The 15,987-nt window shown below is 43.1% G+C and overlaps 1 protein-coding gene and 1 long non-coding RNA gene across 3 annotated transcripts in view; both read left to right on the top strand.

Annotated features, from left to right (window-relative positions):
* Kcng3 (potassium voltage-gated channel modifier subfamily G member 3) overlaps positions 1-1,252 on the top strand; it is a 48,004-nt gene extending 46,752 nt beyond the window's left edge. For both annotated transcript variants that reach the window (NM_133426.2, NM_001033957.1), the window contains 1 exon segment: positions 365-1,252. In NM_133426.2, coding sequence (NP_596917.2) covers positions 365-1,010 — 646 coding nt within the window. In that variant the 3' untranslated portion in view covers positions 1,011-1,252.
* A 6,470-nt stretch (positions 1,253-7,722) lies between these two features.
* Positions 7,723-15,577, top strand: LOC148005059 (uncharacterized). The gene is made up of 2 exons (XR_015622727.1): positions 7,723-9,421; positions 14,722-15,577. It is a non-coding gene; the product is annotated as an uncharacterized LOC148005059 (long non-coding RNA).
* Positions 15,578-15,987: the final 410 nt, after the last annotated feature.

The raw sequence follows: 15,987 nt of genomic DNA on the forward strand, positions 1-15,987 counted from the left end.
AAATCTTACTTGGCGATTAGATCAGCTTAAGCTAAATTCACACCACCAAATAGGACAGGTTTTTTTTTTTTTTTTTTTTTTAAATTTTCGGGAGCTAATGATGGGAGGGGACCTACTCATTTTTAACGGTATTTTGTGTAGGCTAGTGCATAAGAACCTTTTGAAATCCAGTTATGACCTAAACGTGGGTACTTCTTGTCCTGTTGCGTCCTCGTGGCTCTGATGATGTTAACACTGTCTGTTCTTCATGTTTTCTGGAACTTCGACTAAATTAATATGTCAGTGTAGTACTATCTGAAGAATACGAGAGCTATTAAAATGCTTAAAAATAAAGTGATCAATTCTCCCTTTGTTCTCCTGACAGGATAATTGAAGCTATCTGCATAGGCTGGTTCACCGCGGAGTGCATCGTGCGGTTCATCGTCTCCAAAAACAAGTGTGAGTTTGTCAAGAGACCCCTGAACATCATCGACTTACTGGCAATCACCCCCTATTACATCTCCGTGCTGATGACAGTGTTTACAGGCGAGAACTCTCAACTCCAGAGGGCTGGGGTCACCCTGAGGGTCCTCCGAATGATGCGGATCTTCTGGGTGATTAAGCTTGCCCGGCACTTCATCGGCCTGCAGACCCTGGGCTTGACTCTCAAGCGATGCTACCGAGAGATGGTTATGTTGCTCGTCTTCATCTGTGTTGCTATGGCGATCTTCAGTGCACTCTCTCAGCTCCTTGAGCACGGGTTGGACCTGGAGACGTCCAACAAGGACTTTGCCAGCATCCCCGCTGCCTGCTGGTGGGTGATTATCTCTATGACTACAGTGGGCTATGGAGACATGTATCCTATCACAGTGCCTGGAAGGATTCTTGGAGGAGTTTGTGTTGTCAGTGGGATCGTTCTGTTGGCATTACCTATCACTTTCATCTACCATAGCTTTGTGCAGTGCTACCACGAGCTCAAGTTTAGATCGGCTCGATATACTAGGAGCCTCTCCGCTGAGTTCCTGAATTAATGGGTTGCAAATCAGTCCTTGGGCACACTTCATCTGGTAGAGTCGACACTACTTCTTATTCACGTGTTTCTCCCTGGGTGAGCGCTACATGGCATTGTCCTCCTGTTGGAAGGGTGACATTATCCTTCCCAGCTGAAGGGATAGAACAGTTTACTTACAGAGTAGTCAAGACTGGGACCACACACACAGGACAGTGACAGGAGAGAGAACGCTAGGGCCTGGTCTTATTCGGTCTCGTGGCCCTCCACCTTGCCTCACACAGTTACAATGTTGTAGGCTGTTCCTAAGCACAGGATCTGAACACTCTAAAGCAGAAAGGCACTATTTTCCCAGTGCTTTCCCGTCTTAACGAATTCAGAAGAAGCTTGGAACTTAACGGTGTTATTTTTGAGACTAACATTTTCATTTCTAAATGTTTTATAATTTCTCATATCAATGTCAGAAGTATCCTGGAAACATATGTCACATGTGGGAACTGTTTAACAAATACTTTAAAAAGTTGGCCCAAATTTAAACCGTATCACGGAACTAGAGACAAGCAAAAATATTATTTGAAAAACTTTGCACACTTCTCTATCCTCGGCTTAGTTTTTGCGCCTGTCACTTCTCTTATCTTACAATTTCATGGAACCTTAAGTGCGTTTTCTCTTTCCTGTTAGGCCCCCACTTAATTGAAATAACTTCCAAAGAATACATGACAAGAGAGACCTTGTGTCATTTAGTGTTTTGTTGAGTGATGTAAGAGTCGTTTGCCGGGACTCAGAGTCCTCGCATTCAGATTGCCAAGAGCATTTCTATCATAAAATGGTGAGAGAGATGCTGTGATATTTCAGTGTTTGAACCCCGAGTCCTCTGCTGCAGCTCTTCTTTCTCAGCACCACGAGGCCCGTAAAGAAGAAAAGATATTTATTTAGCTTTTTTGGCACAGCCATACTTAGGCGCTGTCTGTCACTTGTGGTCATCAAAGAAGAAATGCTGTTGTCTTAGCCCAGTGTCACTAAGTCGCTAAGCAGGGCAGATGTTCTCTGGCCTGACTCCCCGTCATTGTGAATCACGGTCACACTGGATCTCTTCTTGTAAGGGTATCAGACAGCGGGGCCATGTTATTCCATCCAGATTGCTGGGTGTGCAAAAGTGGTGTCGGTTCACTGCTAAATTTCTACAAGTATGAGTTAGAATATTGCTTTTTCAATAAATTGTAATAAAGAAATCACTTGAACACACACACACACACACACACACACACACACACACCCCACACACACACATCAGAGTTACTGATTCATGAGTACTTTAGTTTGCACATTGTGATTATCAGGGTTGAAGGAAATGGGTTGGGACTGGGATATACTTTTCAAAGAAGGAACTGCCAGAAGTGTCCATTAAAGGAATATTAGCCATCAGTCCAGCTTTCACTATTACGGGTAGAAAAACCAAGGCACAAGAGTGTGTGGTGACTATGGAGTTGGGGCTGGAACCCCAGTCTCCTGTAAGCAGGCCCAGCAGTTTGCTCTGCACAGGCCTCTAGGTTTGGCAGAAACTGTCAGAGCCACATTTTGTTCTTGTTGCCGTGGTCAGTCAATAATAGTAAAACCATTTCCTTTTTACCTCAATTCCCTTCTTTGAATTTGTGTGATACTGCCCATTAAAAAAAAAAAAAAACTCACCATTTTTTCCTACTACCTTCCTTGGTGTGCTAACTTTACACACTAGATTGTTATTTATGTATTTTTTTGTTTCATTTTAACTGAACATATGGCATAGTGTTATTTATTTTTAAGCTTTGTGATTTATGCAAATCGTATGCAGATGATAGCTCATCCATATTATTAGTAAGAATATGGTAGCCTTTCACTTTCCCAGCACCGAGACACCTCGTGTGAATATGTAGACCATCTCTAAGCAACTTAGTACTCCAGTGAGATGGTGCACATAGGTTACCAGGTCCTCACAGTATCTTTACAGATGGACTGATGTACGGCAGAAACTGGTGTGAAGAGGCGAGAAGACAGACATGCGTGAACATGCATGAACATACATGTGGATAGCCATGTGTGGGAAGCCACAGGAGCTCTGAGTTGCTTTTAGGTAGCAAGTGATGCTGCTAGACTTTTCATGGGGGCTGGTTTTCATTAAGAAGCATCTCAGTGTTGCTAACATCAGTCAAGCTACCTACCCGTTTATAAACAAGGAGATGAGGCGTCATAAACTGGTTCATCCGTAGGTGAGAAAATACAACAAACTTGTTTTGTCCTTGAGGAAGTTGGAGCTTCTTGGGAACACTTTTATTTTTTTTGCAGCTTTCTCTGCATATTACTAATTTGTTTCTTTTTATTTATTTGTTTATTTTGGTGTTTGTTTGTTGTTTGTTTTGAGATAGAGTCTCTGCCGTGTAGATAAAGTTGACCGTAAACTTGTGACGATCTTCCTGCCTCTGCCTCCCAAGTGCTAGAATTATAGGTACATGTTACAACATCCAACTGTTTTGGAAAACAGAACCTTAGGACAGATGGTTCAGTGTTTAAAAGCACTTCCTGTCCTTGCAGAAGATGAGTTCATTCCCAGCACCCACATGTTGGCTCACAACTGTCTGAAACTCCAGTCCCTGGGGATCTGACGCTCTCTTCTAGTCCCTGTGAGCTTCTGCACAACTCATACCCACAGACACAAACACGCACGCACACGGACCCTACAGAAATTTTAAAAATAAATAAACCATATTTTTTTAATGGCTGAGGTGGAATCTCCTTCTTAGCTGTATTTTTAGTCTTCATAGTCTGGGCTTTATGGCAAATGCTTTCATGAGGACCCCACCCCCACCCCAAGAAGTCAGATATCCTCAGAACACTGAAGAAGGAAGGACCCCCAGGTCTTCATCTTGCGCTCACTTTGTTTGAGCATATACAATCCCTCTTACACATAACTTGATTTGTATTCCCTGAAATAAGAGAGTAGGAATATTGGGAAACAAAATTAGGGAGCCTATAGCCCAATAGATTCTCTTATTTTGTTGTTCAAGACAGAATTTCTCTGTTTATCCCTGGCTGTCCTAGAACTGCTCTGTAGACCAGGCTGGGCTTGAACTCAGAGACCCACCTGTCTCAGCCTCCCAAATGCTGGGATTAAAGGCATATGCCACCATGCCCAGCCCTCCCACTACCCCTTTTATTTATTTATTTATTTATTTTTTAATTACCGTTGTAATTGCCGGTTTAAACACTTCCATTTGTCCTTGGGGGCTAGTAGTTACATGTGATTGCACATTTGCAAATTCTTATTTTAAAATGTTAACATCTATTCACTTATAGTGACTGTCAGTATGTCAAAATAATCCTCTTTTAAAAGTACATGTACTTATTCTATGTGTGTGTAGAACATGTGTGCATATGCATGCATGTGTGTGTGTGAGTGCATACATGCATGTATGTCAAGGTCAGAGGACAACTTACAGGAGTCTGTTCTCTGCATCTACCAGGTGGTTTCTGAGGACTGAACTCAGTCAGGCTTGGAAACCGCCATCTTTACCTGCTGAGCCATCTCATCAGCCCTTTTAAGCCTTTGGATTCATGTCTTGCCTTCTTGTGATCCTGCAGAGTGGAAATGGGATGAACCAATGTTGATGTGAGGAGAATTGTCTCAGTTGGTTGGATATTTTGTAGGAGAAGCTTGTTTTCCTTTTTTCATAGACATGAAAATAAAGAGCTGAAAACCCCCTAGTTCTGTTTTAAACTAAGCTTTGCGACTTCAACTTAACATACAGAGGCAGAGTAGCCCCTCTGGCCTGACCCGGGTATGTGTTCTTCATGTAGCACAGCAGACCAATCTCCCAGTCAAACTGACTGCAGTAAGTCTGAGTTACAGGAAGTCAGGACTAAACAGATGTGGGCGGCCTTCTGGTCTACCTCACCCCAGGCTCTAGCAGCAGCTGAGTCTGCTCCACTGGGTTGCGAGTCGGAAATGGTTTTAATTCTGTCAGGTCAGGATGGCAGCATAAAGTTGGTTCCAGACTGCTGATTCTTTTAGTGGCTGGAGAGATGGCTCATCAGTTAAGACCACACAGGCTGCTCTTGTCAGTGACCTGGGTTCAGTTCCCTACCATCCCCTTAGCGGCCCACAGCCCTTCCTAACTCTAGTTCCAGGGGACCCAATCCTTTCTTCTGGCCTCCAAGGGTACTAGCCACACATACGTATGGTGCACATCATACATACATAGATACATACATGCATTCATATGTATACATACATACATACATACATACATACAATCTAAAACATAGTTTTCAAATTTTAGAGATCCCTTCTTCACTTTTAGTTCTAATTAAACACAGTTATTTTTTTTTAGAGGCCTTAAATGTCAGAAAGGAGAACTTGGGATTGTGCAGTGCATTTGGGAACTCGGATTTTTATTTTGTTTGTTTGATTTTGGAATTTGTGAAATTGGATTCCGCATATCCTAGTCAGCTTGCACTTACTTTCTGTCTGTCAGTCTGTCTGTCTCAACAAGATCTCGTTATGTAGCCCTGGCTATCCTGGAACTATGTAGACCAGGCTGGCTCTGAATTCACGAAGATCTGTGCCTCCTGGTCCCAAGCTGGTCTTGAACTAGTGATTTTCAGGTCTCTACCTCCCAAATGCTCAGATTTCAGGTATGGGCCACAGTGTACCGAAGGAATTCATACTTTTAAGAGATGTTTTGTTGGGGTTGGGGATTTAGCTCAGTGGTAGAGTGCTTGCCTAGGAAGCCTAAGGCCCTGGGTTCGGTCCCCAGCTCTGAAAAAAAGAACCAAAAAAAAAAAAAAAAAAAAAGACATAGCAAGAGATGTTTTGTCTTTGTCTTTCTCGTGATCTCTTATCCCACTGTCCCTCCCTGAGCTGAAAAATGACCTTACACATGCTAAGCAGACATTCTCACCACAGAGCCACCCTCCTGCCCTTTAGTAGAATTTTCAAAATGGCGCATGCATGCACGTACAATGTGCATTGTGGGCAGTTGGTTACTGTCATTGCATTGTTTAGGAGAGCACCACAGCTGTAACCAAGAACCCTGGACTGGCTCCAGTTGGTCAGGGAAGGTTGCATACGCTGCTCTGTTTGTTCGGCAAGCATTCATATGGTGTTTGCTTCCTGCCTTTCAAGAACCCCTCTGCATCCATGGGGATGGGCACAACGGTTCTTCTTCAGAAGGAAAATTAGTGCTTCACTGCCCAGTTTGTTGCGGTCCCTAGACTTGTGAATTGTCGCCGAGTATGGTATTGATGCTCTGCTAGGTGACAACTTAACTTGTACAGTTTTTAGATTTCCCAGTTCTCTCAGACATTCCCAAGAAGCACTTTAACCCTTGTTTCTCCTACTGGGGATCGAACCTAGGACCTCAAGCATGTCAGTCAAGCGCACTCCCACTGCGCCACATTTCTCAGAAGTGCACTTTAGCTTCTGGCCTTCTGTGTAGGCTTAATGGCCACTTTAGGGAATGGAACGTGATAATCTGCATTTATGGTGCACTTTATTTTACTGTGTTTTTGTTTCTTGTGTGTAACCAAGGCTGGCCTCAACTGTGTAGCAATGCTCCTAATTTATAGACATACGCCACCACACCAGTTCCTGTGTGTGCTGAAATTTCATTTAGTAGCTCTGGTGGGTATTTAACAATATTACCACGAATCCAACTGCATAATCCAAGTCAAAGCATAAAGGACATTCAGTGGGTAAAAGCCATGGAGAATGCTATTTCACGTTCACCCACAAGCAATGACTCTGTCCTCAGTTATGCCTGGTCCACTGAAACTACAACTCCCATAATGCTGCCATGAAGAGAGATTCCTTTTGTTAGACTTCAATTACTAGTCGTGTTTTCTGTGTCTGCAGTTCTGCCCCTGACGGAACAGAGGCATTTGCAGGGTATGAATGCCAAAGTGCTTTTTTGTTTTGAAAGAAAGGAAATGTCTTTGTTAGGGCTTCTGTTGCTATGAATAAAAGACCAGGACCAAACAGCGAGCTGGGGAGGAAAGGGTTTATTCAGCTTACACCTATCATCAAAGGAAGTCAGTTGGAACAGGAACTCAAGCAGGTCAGGAACCTGGAGGCAGGAGCTGATGCAGAGGCCATGAAGGAGTGCTGCTTACTGGTTTGCTCCCCATGGCTTGCTCAGCTTGGTTCCTTATAGAACCCAAGACCACCAGCCCAGGATGGCACCACCCACAATGGGCTAGGTCCTCCCCGCTTGATCACTAATTGAGAAAATGCCTTACAGCTGGGTCTCATGGAGGCATTTCCTCAAGGGAAGCTCCTTTCTTTCTGATGACTCCAGCTTGTTTGTTAAGTTGACACAAAACCAACCAGTACTGGAAGCATAGTGACAGATTGATTTTTTTATACTAATATACAATGAGTTAGTAAATATACATTTATATCTGTGGCTTATGTACTCGTCCTTCCAGTGTGAGTCAACTTTAGCCAGTCGCTCGGATACTTCACTTACATTAGGGGAAAGTAATACTCCCAGTTTCGAGTGCTAAATTCAGATGTAAGCCAAGTGTTTGTTTTACGGTTGTCGAACCACATCCTTCCCAGTTATTTCTACAGCAGAAACACACAGAAGATAACAGCTTAGTGAGTTTAGAAATCAGGAAATAATCTTTTCAAGGGGCCAGAAAGATAGCTTGCAGTTAAGAACACTGCTCTTCCAGAGGTCCTGAGTTCAATCCCTAGCAACCACACGGTGGCTCACAACCAGCTCCTATAGTGTGACCTTATGACCCCTCTAGCATGTAGGTGTACATGCAGATAGAACGCTCACAGCTAAATAAATCTTTTTAAAAAGAGAGAATTCAAGAATTTTGGCTGTTCTTGGTCTCTTGCATTTCTATATGAACTTCTATGTCCTTTTTCTTTTTAGACTTAATTTATTGATATTGTATATGCGAGGGGCACGTGTGTGGGTGTGGGTAACCCTCAGGAATCAGATATCTTCCTACTGTGGCATCTTGGCATGAAACTCAGGTTGTCAGGCCCCAAGGACAAGCACCTTTAGCCACCAAGCAACCTCACTGGTCCATTGTATAGTTTCTCTTCTTGAAAGACACTTAGGATTTCTCTTTGTGAAAAACATTTTTTTTTCAGGGTCTAACTAGCCTAGGATGGACTTGAACTTTCTGTGTAGCCCAGGCTAGTTTTGAACCTAGTCCTCTCGCTCTTGACAGCCTCAGGAGCTTTGAAATTGCAGGAATTTCAAGAGTGCTCCACATGCAGGGGCTGGTAGTTAAAAGTTTGGCCTGGAACTGATCTCATCAGATCTCTGAATCAATTACAATGGTGTCACTGTGTAAATAATACTAAGTGTTCCAGTCTGTAAACACGGGCTGTCATTCCATTTGTTTCTTGGAACCGAGATGTCTACCTTTCTGCGTGCACTTCCTGGGTTTAATTCATCCCTGGCTATGTTGCTATTTTTGATGCTTTTTGTAACTTAGACAAAGTGTCACTTAAGTGGCTATGGCTGGCCTGGGCTTCACTGTGTAGACTGAGCTGGCCTTGAACTCGGAGAGATCCACCGTCCTCTGCTCAAAAGTGCCATCACACCCAGTTGGCAATATCTGGATTTCATCTTGAGAGTGCCTATCGCTAGGATGTGGTAATTCTGATTATTTTATATTGGTCTTACCCTCTAGCCTAGCTGAATTCCCTGTCAGCTCTCACAGCTTCCAAAGCGTTTTTTGGTTCTTCTCTGCTATTGTGGTCATGACATCATCAGTGAGGTAGTTTTATTTCTTTCTTTGCAAACTAGACACTTCCTAATTCTTTCTCTTGCTTAATTGCCTCTGTTGGGACTTAGTACCATGTCAAATATAAGTGGCTTGTGCGACATCCTGTTCTTACTCCCAGTCCCAGGGGGAAGTTTCCACTCTTTACCCTTGGTATAAGGCTGGCATTAGAGCTCTTCATACTGGGGAATTTTCTTTGTATTCCTAGATATATGGTGGTTTTTTGTTTTTTTTTTTTTTATTGTGGCAGGATATTCGTCCCTAACAGTGTGTTTTCATGAACAGATGGGAAGGCTTTATGGGGAGCTGAATTGTGCTGCCTGTGTCAGGAAACGTTTTGCTGATGAGTCTCTGTGTCCCTTACAAGGTACTAATCAAGTAGAAAGACAAAGAAGTGCTCACTGATGGCATTAAACAGTTCCACAATTGATATACATTGAGTGTGTTCTGAGTCTATTAAGCTGACTCTCTTCATTAACCCAAATTAATTTGAGTTTGTGTTCACTCGCCTGAGGATACAGACACTAGGAGCTAGATGCAAGATGACGTTTCTTTTGGTTGGGTTACTTTGAATACTTCTCTTTTACCTGACCTTGGATTCTCAGAGATTCAGACAAGGGAGGTACCTCTGTCACCCTGAAAGTAGTGTTAGTGAGTTCTCGTTCTCTCTCTCTCTCTCTCTCTCTCTCTCTCTCTCTCTCTCTCACCTCTCTCTGTCTCTGTCTGTTTCTGTCTCCCTCCTTTATCTCTCTGCATGTTTTAGGGATGTCACTATAGAAAAGCTTGAAAATTGAGCTTCCCGGTAGAACTGAAGTCTGTATCTATCCATAGTCGATTTCTACAAAGGAAACGTGTTGCTGAGTTCTAAGGGAGGCGTCTCAAAGATAAGACTTCACAGTTAACCTGCCTTAGGAAAAAATTAAATGTGTTCACAGGTGTCTGGCTAATGTTTTTCTTGAATTCTTTTAATCATGTGTTCATAGTAGGAGCATTGAATTAACGGGTGTTGTTTCCATGTGAAGCCACTATATGCTATAATCCCAATACTCAAAAGACTAAGCAGGAGGATTCCAAATTTGAGAGCAACCTGGTCTACATACAGTCTTTATGTCAAGCCATGAAGAGTGTGGCCACCGTTGCACAGAGATCACTGTTAGCTGCCCTCACACTTGCAGATACTGTCTGAGAAAGCTTTGTACCTTGAAAAGCCCTCTGCCTGTTTTAGTCTAAAGATCCTCCTGGGGGTTGGAGAGATGGCTTAGTGGTTAAGAGTAGGTATTGCGGGGTTGGGGATTTAGCTCAGTGGTAGAGCGCTTGCCTAGCAAGTGCAAGGCCCTGGGTTCGGTCCCCAGCTCCGGGAAAAAAAAAAAAAACAAGAGTATGTATTGATCTTGCAGAGGACCCAAAGTGGGTTCCCAGTACCTACATCAGGAGAGTTAAAACCACCTACAACTCCAGCTCCAGAGGATCTGATGGCCTCGCCTGGCCTCTGCAGATACTTTCGCTCACATATACGGCCTACCCTATAACTATTATTTTTTTAATCTTAAAATTTTTATACTGAGGTGTTTTAGCATGACAGACTTCTAATAGATTCCTGCTGACATTCTTTTGAGTCTACACTGCTTTGAGTTCCCAGTGAGTCCGCTGTGTGCACCCTCCCAGGAGCTGTCTCAGATCCATGGATAAAACACACACATACACACACACACACACACACACACACACACACACACACAAATATGCTTTTAAGCTCAATGGTCGGGCAGTTCTTTTTGTTGTTGTTGTTGTTTTTGTTTGTTTGTTTGTTTTTGTTTTGTTTTTCTTCCGGAGCTGGGGACCGAACCCAGGGCCTTTTCGCTTGCTAGGCAAGCGCTCTACCACTGAGCTAAATCCCCAACCCCGGTCGGACAGTTCTAAGCCTCACATGACTGACCTGCCCTACCTTCACTCCCAGCTCAACACCTCTAAATCAGCTTAGCTACTCAGTTACCTTCTGTGAAGCCTACTGGTCCTATTACCCAAGACACTTTCGGGCCACTCTCCCTCTCCTCCTACATTTTGGAAGATCTCCTCTGTAGCTCCGACCCTATCCAGTCTTTCTTTGCCAGGTATCTCAATTCTCTCTCTCCTTGCCTGAGAGAACATGGAAGTCCCGCCTCTTTCCGCTCAGCCATTGGCCACTGGTATCTTTATGGATAGATCAAGAACCAATTGGGGGAGGGGAAGTGGGCGGGAAGACCTTCAGTGTCAGTAAACAGATTCCCCCATCAGGCATCAGAACCACCCCCTTACAATTCTTCAGGAGTAACACACTAATGTAGTATTTGATTGAACATTACATTCCTCTAATTTCCTACACATGTCCTAAAAGGCTTTGGCTAATGGCTATATTTTAAATAAATCTTGCTAAGTCTTTTTTTTTTTCGGAGCTGGGGACCGAACCCAGGGCCTTGCGCTTCCTAGGCAAGCGCTCTACCACTGAGCTAAATCCCCAACCCTTAAATAAATCTTAAGACTATGCTAAACAAATATTACTGATCTTCAGTCCAAACATGGAGAGGAAACCTAGAGGGTCTTAAACCTAGACTTGGGTTACACTGACGGGAAATATATTTATAAAACACGTTTTGTGGGAAAAGCTTTCATAGAGATATACTTTGTTGTAACTGTAGGATAAATGCATCCAGTACTATTTATAACAATTGTACGTGAAATCAATATCAATAGGGTCCCCAATTCTTAGTTATCAAACGCTTGATTAATGGCTACAATTCCTAGCATTTAGAGAGTAATGAAAATTATGGCAACTTTTAAAAATAACAAATAATGCACCGATGTTTTATTATTTCTGTTTAATATTCATAAGTATTCCGAAAACAAATCCCTGACCCTACTTATTATTCTAATAAAATTTGTCTAGAGAAAAGATTATTCTAGCCAAAAGTCTCAGAAATCCATCTTTTCGGGGCTGGAGAGATGACTGCAATTAAGAGTACTGGCTGCTCTTCCAGAGGACCAGGCTTTGAGTCTTAGCATCCACAGGGCTACTCACAACTGTCTCTAACTCCCAACTCCAGGGGGTCCAACACCTTCTTCTGGGAACTGCACAGGTAGCACACAGACACACAAGAAGACAAAACACCCATACACGTAAGAAACAAATAAATCTTTTGCGCTGGAGTTTAGCTCTGTTGTACAATGCGGCAGAATGCCTGCCAACGGTGCACAAGCTCCCGGGTTAGATCTGTATCCCTCATTTTGTTTTGGAGACAGTCTCAAATCTGAGATTAGATAGCCCAGGCCGAACTTGCCTTTGAAATCCTCTTGCTTCAGCCTTCCAAATTTGAAATCCTCTTGCTTCAGCCTTCCAAATGCCGAGGTCTCGGGCAAGTGCTACTCACGCTGTGTGCGTGCTTGCGTGCGTGAGTGCGCGCGCCCGCAATGACAATATCTACAACCCTATATTTACAGTCTCATTTGTTCCAGGGACACAGGTGTTACTGTAGGAACTTAGAGCAACCACCTGGCTGAGTGTGTCCCCTCCTGCCCCTGGGGGTCAGGGATCAGGGCTGGTATGATCCTGTACCACGTAGCATCTTGACTTCTCTTCAGCGTCTTCGCCCTTTGGTTTCTCCTGGAGGGTTGCCTTTGCACGTTTCCCCTTCTGATGGTCAGGGGCATCTATTTGGCCTTGCCATTACCCAGGTTGGGGACGAGGTTTTCCACAACCAGGCAGTTTTAGGGGGATGAGAAAGCCACCCTGGGTGGTTTCCTTTACAAGAAAATGTAGGGGATGTGTAGGGAGTACCCTAATGTGGCCCCTGGGGACACTAAGCAAGTCTATATCCTGGCCACCATACTGATAGCATGTGACACCAGGCACAATGAGCAGGAAGTAGCAAGTTGCTTAGGCCCGCCTGCCACATCCAAGAGTAGAAAGTGGGTTTTATTTAAATCTCCTAATTGTTCTCCTTATACAGTTTACAAGAAGAATGACTCATTCCATGGGCAGAAGGTGTAGCTGGTTGGTATCTGTGTCTGGAAGTGCTTGAATTGAAGTGGAGGGCCTGTTTTTAATTACTAAATCAGCAGACTTCAGATCTTTCCAGCTAGAGGAGCATACACTGTAATTGGCCTCACCCGCCTTCACTGTTAGCACATGACAGCCTGGGAACAGCTCTGGGGTGGGTACCAGTGGTACCGGAGGATGCTTTTACATCTGCCTACAACAGCCTCAGCGGCGACTTTACAACCTGATGACAACTGGCATCGTGGGCCAGGGAAATTTGCCTTGTGAATCTCTGCAGTACTCAGTGTGCAGGTCTTTTAGTGTTAGCAGCAGCAGCAGCAGCACCACCACCACCACCATCGACATCATCAGTTTTATTTGTCCAGCTAGGTCATCTTAACTTTTTTAATCTGCTTTGTTTCTTTTATTTTGATTTAATCTGGAAACATAAGCAGTTCCTGCCAAACCTACCCCTAAAACAATGTTTCTCCATGTTATATGATTAAGTTATTGGGCAAAACCAGAATTTTTCTTTCTTTTTTTTTAAAAAAAATTATTTATGGGGCTGGGGATTTAGCTCAGTGGTAGAGCGCTTACCTAGGAAGCGCAAAGCCCTGGGTTCGGTCCCCAGCTCAAAAAAAAAAATATTATTTATTTATTATATATAAGTACACTGTGGCTGTCTTCAGACACACCAGAAGAGGGCATCAGATCTCATTACAGATGGTTGTGAGCCACCATGTAGTTGCTGGGATTTGAACTCAGGACCTCTGAAAGAGCAGTCAGTGCTCTTAACCACTGAGCCATCTCTCCAGGCCCCTAGAATTTTTTTTCTCTTAATGTCATCAAGAGTTAGGTCAAGGAGTAAGATAACCATCCAACTTTTTTAAAAAAGCTCTCCCTTATCATTCATTTGTTTATTGATTAGTTTATCTTTATATTGGGAGCATTGTGGGACTAATTCTCTTTTTTAAGAGAAACATTTTGAATGTTACTCTAGTTGGTAATCAGATTCGTTTTTACTGACTAGCGTTTCATCAGTCTGTTCGATAATTAAAACAACATAGACTAAGTCTTGGGTTAGAGCAGAAATCTCCCGGTTTTTCTTCTGTGGTGTGTGACATCTGCCACTCTTTACCTCTAAGGTTCCAAACTGATGGCTTACACATGAACAGAACACACCAAACGGCCCGGGCCTCAGATCTGTGTTAATCTCCATCTTAGAAAGCCATTGCCTGGAAAGCCCAAAGAGAACCCGTCAGGCCTTTTCTAACTTGGAAGTAGAGGTCTACTTCTGTAAAGTTTGCATTACACAGGTTTTTTTTTTTAAAAAAAAATTTAATCAACGTGTTCTAGTTGACTTATATGTAAAGGTAAAGCGTGTGTCTGTTCTGCACTGAAGCGTGTTCTGTTGAACCGTCCGTGTCGTGACAGTTCCGTTTTAAGCTCAAAAATGATCATTTAATTCTGTGTATTTCAATATTGCTTTTGGATTAAGCATAACTTCCACAAGTCACCCCGACATCCCTCATGAGACCAAGGCCTCTCTCTTTAGTGCAGAATTAGCTTGAGTGTTGGTGCACATTTTCGTTATTTTCAGGAATTCTGTCCAAGTAACCTTGTAGCAAAAGGTAGCCTTATGTGGAAAGCCTTATTGCAGAATATTGGAGCATTTAATTTAAAGTACTTTTTCTAGAATTCAGACTTGGGTATTTGGGGTCATATACAAACATTTGGAAGAGTTCTCATTTAGCTATGTGTGGGATGTAGCCATGGATGTCTATGGTTTGACATGTTGTAGTTATGTTGAGAGTATGTTGTTCCTCAGGTTCCTATCTGGGCCTGTCATATGATAAAGTCCATAGGTGGATGGATTGCGTGTGTGTGTGTGTGTGTGTGTGTGTGTGTGTGAGAGAGAGAGAGAGAGAGAGAGAGAGAGAGAGAGAGAGAGAGAGAGAGAGAGAGAACTTGCCTTAAATAGCCCAGTATGGTCAAATAGACTTGCCTATGACTTATCGTTCCTTGTGCCTCGTGAGTCAGGCCCAGCAGAATCCCTGCACACAGGAGAGAATCACATGTCTTACTGTGGTAATCTAAACCTGGATTAAGTATTTCACCATTTAAGATTTTTATGGAAGAGGCAACCTGTGTGCGCTTTTGGCCTTTGTTGTTAGAAGACAAGTGATCAAGCAGGTTAAAAGAGGTATTTGGTTTTAACCACTTTTAATCGATTCCTTTTCTTACTGGCTGTGGCTCTGCAAAATGCACATGTGGTCAATCTTGTTAATTCCACTATTGACAATCTCCATTAATGGTCACCACATACATCACGAGAGCGGTCAGATGTACTGTGTCACCCTGTAGGAGATGACATGGAGGGTGTAGTCTGTGACTTAAGGTAACTACACTGTATGGTTAAGTTTTAGAGAAATGATGGTTCATGGTCATAGCTTTTGTCATCTAATAAAAAAGCCCTTAAATCAACTTAGTCTATGTGATGTAACCGTGTTTTCTACCTTAATACAGATGTAGTAAAATGTGTGATCGCGCGGGTCACAGTTTTTCTTGGCTGTGTTACATGCGTATTTATGTCAGACTTTTGGTACTACCTATAGATGTATATCCCATATTTAACTCATGGTTGAAGCTTTTTGGCCTCTTCAGTCCTTATGGAGATAATATTTTATTAAACATCAACTTTGTTTTGACGTAAACATGTTGTATGCACATCGGCAAAACAGAATTTGTATAGCTTGAACATTTGAAGAGTTAATAAATCTTGACTTTGAGACCCAGCTCTTGTTTGGATGAGATGCATGTTACTGTGTTGAGCTGACTGACTCACTTGCTGTGTCCCTCCTTGATTGACTTAATTCTCTGAGCCAATGCTTCACTGCGCACTAAAGGACTGGTAGATAAAGCGTCCTCTTTCCCAGTACTGGGATGGGCCCACGGCCTTGTATAGGCAACATGGGCATCCTGCCATTGAGCCATGCCCTCAAAAGCTCCCTCCCGGCTATGGTACTGCCTTTGTTGTTGGGTTGCCAGGAGCCAATCACATGGTTCCTCTGGTTCATGGGTTTTCTCTTTTTTTTAACTACTCTTCTATGGTAAGAACATGATCAATGTTAGATTCCATACGCATAGGCATGAACTGTGTGTGAACTAGAGTCAGAAGTCTCAATAATTATACTTCCGGCGTTGC

This window comes from Rattus norvegicus, chromosome 6, assembly GCF_021556685.1.
Source record: "Rattus norvegicus strain SHRSP/BbbUtx chromosome 6, alternate assembly SHRSP_T2T, whole genome shotgun sequence".
In the NCBI taxonomy this organism is placed as follows: Eukaryota; Metazoa; Chordata; class Mammalia; order Rodentia; family Muridae; genus Rattus; species Rattus norvegicus.